This window comes from Phocoena sinus, chromosome 9 (genome assembly GCF_008692025.1).
Source record: "Phocoena sinus isolate mPhoSin1 chromosome 9, mPhoSin1.pri, whole genome shotgun sequence".
NCBI classification, from domain to species: domain Eukaryota; kingdom Metazoa; phylum Chordata; class Mammalia; order Artiodactyla; family Phocoenidae; genus Phocoena; species Phocoena sinus.
This window is the reverse complement of record NC_045771.1, coordinates 33,187,149-33,195,713: the sequence shown is the minus strand read 5'-3', so window position 1 is coordinate 33,195,713 and position 8,565 is coordinate 33,187,149. Positions and strand designations below refer to the sequence as shown.

The 8,565-nt window shown below is 38.5% G+C and overlaps 1 protein-coding gene across 4 annotated transcripts in view; it reads left to right on the top strand.

Moving 5' to 3' along the window:
• The window catches only part of MET (MET proto-oncogene, receptor tyrosine kinase), a 137,729-nt gene extending 130,874 nt beyond the window's left edge, over window positions 1–6,855 (top strand). For all 4 annotated transcript variants that reach the window (XM_032642834.1, XM_032642833.1, XM_032642835.1 and 1 more), the window contains 2 exons: window positions 4,379–4,515; window positions 4,621–6,855. In XM_032642834.1, coding sequence (XP_032498725.1) covers window positions 4,379–4,515; window positions 4,621–4,831 — 348 coding nt within the window. In that variant the 3' untranslated portion in view covers window positions 4,832–6,855. The remainder of the gene's footprint in view (window positions 1–4,378; window positions 4,516–4,620) is intronic.
• Window positions 6,856–8,565: the final 1,710 nt, after the last annotated feature.

The window sequence follows — 8,565 nt, the reverse complement described above, 5'->3', positions numbered from 1 at the left end:
CCCCAGCCTCTCTGGCAACCACCATTCTACTTTCTGTTTCTAATAGTTTGACTACTTTAGATACCTCATTATAAGTGAAATCATACAGTATTTGTATTTTTGTAACTGGTTTATTTCACTTAGTATAACGTCCTCAAGTTTCATCCATGTTGTAGCATATGACAGGATTTCCTTTTTTAAGGCTAGATAATACTCCATTGTATATATATACCACATTTTCTTCATCCATTTATCTGTCAATGGACATTTAGATTGCTTCTGTCTCTTGGCTACTATGAATAATGTTGCTGTGAACATGGGTGTGCAAATAGCTTTTCTAGATACTGATTTAATTTCCTTTGAATATATATACCCAGGAGTAGGCTTGCTGGATCATATGGTAATTTTATTTTTAATTTTCTGAATACTCTTTTCCATAGCAGAATAATTCACTCCTTTTTATTCCTAAGTAGTATTCCATTGTGCAGACGTCCCACATTGTGTTTATCCATTCACTGCTTGAAGGACATTTGAGTTCTTTCCTGTTTTAGGCAATTGCTTATACATAATTATAACTGCTGTAACATTTGCTTAAAGGTTTTTGTGTGAACATAATTTTTATTTCTTTTGAGTAGATATCTAGAAGTAAGATTACTGGGTTGTAAGTTAAGTGTATGTTTAACTTTATGAGAAGCTGCCAACTGTTCCACAGTGCCAGTATCATTTTATATCCCTAACAATAATATATAAGAGTTCTAGTTGTTCAGCATCCTCACCAGCATTTACCATTTTCAGTTTGTGGGATTTTAGCCATTCTAATAGATTGTAGTGGCGTCTAATTTTCTTTTTAATCTGTATTTCCCAAATAACTAATGATGTTAAACATCTCTTCATGTGCTTATTTGCCATCCTTATTCCACCTTTTGTGAAACGTCTACTCAAGTCTTTTCCCCATATTTTAAGTTTCAGAATTTATTTTCTGGTTTTTTTTTTTTAAGGTAATATATTTAATCAAACCTTAATTTTTATTTTTTATTTATTTATTTTTTGCGATACGCGGGCCTTTCACTGCTGTGGCCTCTCCCGCCGCAGAGCACAGGCTCCGGATGCGCAGACCCAGCGGCCATGGCCCACGGGCCCAGCCGCTCCACAGCACGTGGGATCCTCCCGGACAGGGGCACAAACCCGTGTCCCCTGCATCGGCAGGTGGACTCTCAACCACTGCACCACCAGGGAAGCCTTTTCTGGTGTTTTTTAAATTGGGTTGTTTGTTATTTTACTGTTGAGTTGAGAGTTCTTTATATATTCTGGATACAGGTACATGTTATCAGATATGTGTTTTTACCAATATATTTTTCTAGTCTTTGGCTTGCCTTTTCATTTTTTTAATGGTATCTTTCAAAGAGCAGAAGTTTTAAATTTTATTGAAAATGTTATCAATTTACCAGTTGTTAAATTTTATCAATTTATCCATTTTTTTAATCAGTTGTGCTTTTTAATAAATTGTGTTGTATCTCAATTTACCTACTCTCGAATGCTCAAATTTGGCTGTGTCTATTCCTTGATTACCTCGGCAGTGTGCCTTTCTATCACTTTTTATAGCTTATAACAATCTCTCACCTCTAATAACTGCTTTGAGCATCACCTTTGATAAAGTGAGGCAGAGATTCTTCAGGTGAGCTCACTGCTGGTGCTCAGATATTCAGAAAGACTTGACCATTCACACAATAAGCAAGAATGGCAGCACTCTCCTGTCTTGAAGCTTAAACTGACTTGTTTCCATCATTCTTTTTTTTCCCTCTTTTTCAATTAACTTTTATTGGAGTATAGTTGCTTTACAATGTTGTGTCCATCTTTCTCAACGCACAGGTATTGTACACCACCCCCTCCCTTTGTCTCTCTCTCCCCTTCCCTCTCCTGGCCCCCATCAGCCTCTCTCTTCTTGGTCAGCATCATTCTTCTCCCTCACTGCCCCTCCCCCCTACGAGCCTGGCGGTCCAAGCCGTTATGGGGAATTTGGAATGCAGACTGTTCATGGAAACTGCCTCCCTCTCACCTCTTCTGTCCCATGATTCCTCCAACACTCCTCTGATACCCAGTTATTGTCCAAGCCCTATCATTCCTTATAAACTTATCCAACTCTTTCCCCTTTTTTGCAAATTTGCCTCCAGGCATCCTATAGCTTAGGCTGTTGGTTAGGGAAACCTGATCACACACCAGTTATCAGCCTCTCAGAACTTTGGTTTCTTCATCCTTAAAACATCTACAAAACTGATTACATTACAGGGTTGTTGATAAAGATTAAATAAGACAATCTTTTTTTTAAAGGGCATGACACCCACCCATGCCAGGCTCATTCGATGACACGTACTCTTTCCCACCACTCTAATTCAGGAGTTCAGTCTCATAAGGTTCTGTGTTGCCAGTAGACAGTAGCAGCCCTCACCTACTCCCATTCAGAAACCTCCTAACTGGTCTCCATGTTGTGGATGGGCTTCCCCTATTTGTCTAAAGCAGAGTGTTTACAGATGCAATCTCCTGGAGCTCGACCCCAGTCACATCTCATCTATTTCAGTTTAACCCACGTTCAACATTCAAAAACATGGTCCCCTTTCAACCTTATCTATCCGTCGTCCCTTCATCTACTCCACACATCAAGAGTGACCTGTTGTCCTTATGGTTCAAAAAAACACACAAGTACTCTTACCCCTGGGCCCACTCCCTCCATCCAGAACACTCTTTCTGCCCTTACAATACACGTATCTATTTAACATATTCTCCCTGTTCCTCAAGACCCGCTATACTGTCACTTTCTTCCTAAAGCCTTTCTCAGTACCCCACTATTATCCCTTTGCCTTTTCACAACATTTGTACCTCTTTTCTATAATTGCTCTGTATCACAGTTATTAGATCTTATTGTTCTATGTGACAGTTAATTGCATAATACTCTTAACCCTGTTAAATCAGCCTTGGGGCCTATCCAGTAACTTGAACAGTGACCTACTTGTGCATCATCAAGGGTCAGTAGATACTTGTTAAATTGATTTAAATTCTAATGCAAATTCTGGAACTTGAAGGTTAACACAATGAAGTTGTCAGAAGTGACTCATAAGATATTTAGTCGTTGAAAACTTTGACTTTGAAGGGCAAAGTTATCTAGTGTCCACCTGGGAAGGAGTTTGTTTTCTCTATTTGGATCAAGGAAGTCAGTGACCTTAAAGGGTTCTCACACTCAGGCAAAGGGAAAAAGTCATTAATGGAGATTTGTATCGGCAACCACAGTGTCTAGCTGGTTTCTTTCTTTCAGAAACACAAGCTTTATTCTCCTTCTTGCTGAGTATTACGAGCTACACTTGCTTCTCAATGTTATGTTTTCCTGCTCTGCATGTCTGATCTGTATTCTCTTTGCCCTCCTAGCTTCTTTTTTCTCAGTGCCTCATTCCTGCCGCCATGTGCTTCTTGGTCTGTGAGTGTCCTGGAAGTGTTGCTAGGGGAGAACTGATTTCCTTGGTCCTCGGTGACCCACACATGCTGACTTACTCTCATTGTGTCATTCTCACCTTGGCACACGTCCAGGGCGAGATAATATGTATGACCTGATCTATTCCAAGGAGAGTGCTCTAAATCAAGAAACTGCATACTTAGTGAAGTTTAGTAGACCAAGCAAGACCCAAGAGTCAAGAACTCTTAAATGTTCATCCCTGTGTGAATTCAGATTTATTGGGGAATTTTTAGCAAATCAGTCAACCTCTCTGTGGCCTTGTGATCATCCTGTAAAGTACTGTTACAGCTGTTTTATATTAATTTCCTCCTTTAACATTTTCAAAATATATTTTATTGAAATTCATTTTCAGTTGAGAGCCTTGATGCCTAACAGTTTTATTACTTCTGATTTTTAATATGGATTTTTACTTTTACTGACTTAGACCTTCTCTTTTAGCATTAACTTTTAGATATGGTTACATTTCTTAAGGAGTATTTACATTCATTTGGGAAATCCCACACATTTAAATTTTGGAAGCCTTGTCTTTTCTTTTTTACTAATAATCTAAAATTGTAGTGAAGCTATTATAAAAAAGAAGGATAGAAACGTTTTAATGCTTTGACCCTGTAAGAGAGAACTTGGAAAATGCACTCTACAAACTACTGATGAAATGTTAATCATCACGTGGACTTTGAAAACTTTACATTTACTTGTAATCTAAACTTTATCCAATTCTGGTTTAAACAAATCATAATTATGTAGCTTACTGATTGCCTTTAAGGAAGATTTTGCCCAAAACATCAATAGTATTGAATACACTAAACCAAGATTAGTTATGAAGACCTGCTGATCACCTTTCATATTTGTGTGGTCACCCTTCCCTCACCTGGATTCTCCCTTCCCTTGTTTGACCAGTGGTCCTTTGGCGTGCTCCTCTGGGAACTGATGACAAGAGGAGCACCACCTTATCCTGATGTCAACACCTTTGATATAACAGTATATTTGTTGCAAGGCAGAAGGCTCCTACAACCTGAATACTGCCCAGATCCCTTGTGAGTAAGAATTCCAACAGGATCTTCTGTAGCTCTTATGTTCTTTACTTTTACAGAAATACTTGCCTTCAGAGTCCTTACAGCATTGTTTCCTTTCTGAAACAGGTATGAAGTGATGCTGAAATGCTGGCACCCTAAAGCTGAACTGCGCCCATCCTTTTCTGAACTGGTCTCCAGGATATCAGCGATATTCTCTACTTTCATTGGGGAGCACTATGTCCATGTGAACGCTACATACGTGAATGTCAAATGTGTCGCTCCATATCCTTCTCTGTTGTCATCACAAGATAATGTTGATGGCGAGGGGGATACATGATGGATGGAGGCACCTGTACCACCAGCCCCCTTCTGAGAAGCATTACTGAACTGTCCAAACAACAGTCCACACTTCGTCCAATATTTTTTTCACTGCCTGGCCACTGAAAGGCCACCAGGTATTATTTGCTTTTGCCAAAATTGCACTATTATAGGACCTTATATTGTTATTTAAAATGACTGGATTCTATGGAATTTCTCATCTGACAAAGCATCGGAGCCAGAAGCTTGGTCCCACAGGCCAGTGACCAACAGCAATCCTGCAACTGTGATGATGCTCCTGTCACATTCAGGCCAAAACCTGAATGCTGGTTAAAAATCGGGATCCCACCTGATTTCATATGGGGAACTGAAGCAATGCATTTTGAGGGCTTCTTGATCACAGAAAATTCAAAAGAAGTGGTAATGTCCAGGACAGACATGGCAGCCCTGGGACCAGGCCACTCATTTAGAATTAAAGAGTTTCAAATAACTTTTATGTGTTGTATGAACAACACATTTTTTTATTACTGGTGTTGTCATTTGCCCATTAGGTAAACATTCCCTTTTAAATTTTTGTCTACACATTCCTTTTATTGGAGAACTATCCATAGACAGCACGGTCAACATTTCAAAACAGCAGGACATGAAATGTGTTTATAAATTAGTAGGAATATTTACATATGTACATAGACAACGTTAAGGTTTTCATAAAATAGCTTAGTCACAGTGAAATATTTGTCATTTAAAAATCAACTGTTTGAGAATGATGCCTTTCTGATCTGGATGTGGACATTTAGAAGTTTTGTCTGTTTTTTGTTTTTTTTTTAATGATGACTCTGAAAATGAAACAAGTAATTTGTGATGATAAATGTTTTTAAAGGTAACTCAGCATGTTTTTAAAGCAAAATACATCTGACTAAAACTTTATTGGTTCCAATCATGGCTCATAAGTAGAGCCGAGAAAGAATCGATGGACTGGGAATATTAGCCTCTTTCTCAGGTGGCAGCCTTCCACCCCACAAACAATTGGAGATGATAAAATCAGGAGGAGTCCAGTTTTGCATTAGGACATGTTTTGTGTTAAGCAAAACATATTTTAGGGGGAAAAAAAAAAGGCAATTGAAAGTTCTGGCCATTTCACCTGGATGAACAGTTACTCTGGTCAGGACTTTTGTGATGTTTTGTTCTGTGGGATTTTGTGCTTACTACTGTATAATGCATGTGGCACAGTATACTCTAACTGGTTTTGTCGATGTAAACATTTAAAGTATTATATTTTTATAAAAAGGTTTATTTTTAACGATGTAAAAAAACTTTTGTTAGGCCACAAAAATACTGCACTGTGAACATTTCAGAAAAGGTATGTCGGACTTGGATTAATAACAGCATGGTTTTAAATGGCTGTAAATAGTGATAAGGAAATGTACTGACTGCCAGTACACCCCACCCTCATTACATCATCAGGACTTGAAGCCAAGGGTTAACACAGCAAGCTATAAAGAGGGTGTGTTATGCTAAAACCCAATAGTAGAGTTGGGCTCTTGTTGAGAGAGAGAGTGATTACAACCAAAAGCTCTTTGACAACGGTGGAACTTATCAGAAGACACAAGGAATTGTACTGCAGTGATACTTCAATTCAAATATTACTATTTCAGAAGTGTAAAGAGTAATACTGATTCACAGAATATTGTAAATGATGGATGAGGAAGAAAAAATCCACTCTGCAGAAAGAAATAACTGTCTCCACCGATGTCAAGAGAATGAATACATCGAGAATAGCGCTTATGTAATCAACCCATCAACAAGACTGCACACCTGTATATATGCTTGAGAAAGCTACAATGTGAAAATCATGTTTGCTATTTATAAACGTGTCCTTAGGTTAATGTGTCTGGACAGATTGTGGGAGTTAAGTGATTCTTCGAAGAATTAGATACTTGTCACTGCCTATACCTGCAGTTGAGCTGAATGGTACTTTGTATGTTAATAGTTGTTGTTCTGATAAATCGTACAATTAAAGTGATGTATCATCTTGTATACTGAGTTGGTTTTTGCTAGTCATGCCTGATTACCTACTCCATTTACATAATGACAGAGGAAGCCTAAGATTGATTTCACCTGACTATACCAACTCATCCATTTATGAGAGTGTTAGTCAAGTTAATGCATAGACATCTAAAAGAATTTGCATCCTTGATTCTCAGGAAGTCTGTCTCTCTAAGGGTGGTTTCCCCTGCGCTGCTGAATTACCTAACATTTCCCTGACAACCTTTCAACTGCTGGAGCACCTGGCCCCTACTTCAGCTTGATCCTCTTCTCCAGCAAGGTGCATCCTTGGACCAGAAGACATGACAATGGAGCTGCAACCCCACAGTTGGCACAGAGATAGCTAGTTGAGTGTTGGAGGAGAGAGACCTTCTTACCCCCTTAAAACTACTCTTTTCATCTACACAGGCTCCCACTCTTCAGGTGCCCCCAGGGACTAGAGCAACTACCTTCAGGTTATATCCATGAATATTCTTGTAATGGTAAAGGGATTCAAAGGTGAAATTTCAGTCATCTAAGCTTTGGGGCAGTCTGAAATTTTTTTTTAAAAAAAGGTCTGAGTTTAAACTAGTGCCTACAAAGTAGGCACTACTTTGTGGAGGCTGATTCTTTAGTGAAAGAGAATTTAACGCCTGTACCCAGTCAAACTCCCTCCCCTCCAAGAGATGCATTTCCATAGGAAGTTCAATCAGACCCCATACCCAGAAGGACAAGAACTTGTCATCTTTATATCCCAAGTGTCTGTCACTTTTTTAGCATGTCGTCAAACAGTGCTCTACTGAAACAGGATTTTCTTGTCTTCAGTCAATCACTTTAAGCCACCACAGATACAGAGTAGCTCCCATGATGTTTGGTGAATCACTGACATGGGGGGTGGAAGGGAATCTTTCTAGGGAGAGAGGGATAAAAAGATATCCCTTTGCAAAGTTTTGCTTGCTGCTCTGTATTTTTAATTACCACAGGATTTTTCACTCCACTGTGTAGGCATCAATTATATTTTTGCTCTCTCTGACCTACACAGGAGATTGCATCCTTAAAGAAATATGGTGAAAGGATACAAAACCTGTACAAGCACATTAAATGTTTAATTGCTGACGTCTTGCATTGTTAATTTACCCAATTTAGTTCAGGAAACAAGTTAACATTATGTAAAAGAAATTAATTAGTATTTAATTTAATTCCACTAATACGTAGTGAGCATCTGCATATGTCAGGCATTGTACTAGGTAATGGAGATTTACAAATAAACAGTCTCTCCCCCTCCAAGGAATTTAATTGAAGAGACAAACAGTATTACACAGTTAGTGAATATTAGAACTGTGCATTTTCTTAGATCTGTAAACCATCTAGAAGAGGCTTCACAGTTTATAATTGGAAGTTTGTAGCTTTTGACCCCTTGACCTTTTTCTCTCACCCCCTCATCCCCTTTGGCTACCACCAATCTGTTTTCTGTATCTATGAGCTCTTTTTCTGGGGTTTTATTTGTGGTTTGGTTTTGGGATTTTGGGGGGTTTTTTTAGAGTCCACATATAAGTGAGATCATACGTCTTTTTCTGTCTGACTTATTTTACTTAGCATAATGTTATTGAGGTCCATCCATGTTGTGGCAAATGGCAAGATTTCCCTCTTTTTTATGGCTGAATTATATATATACATATAATTTTCTTTATCCATTCATCCACCAATGGACACTTAGATTGTTTCCAT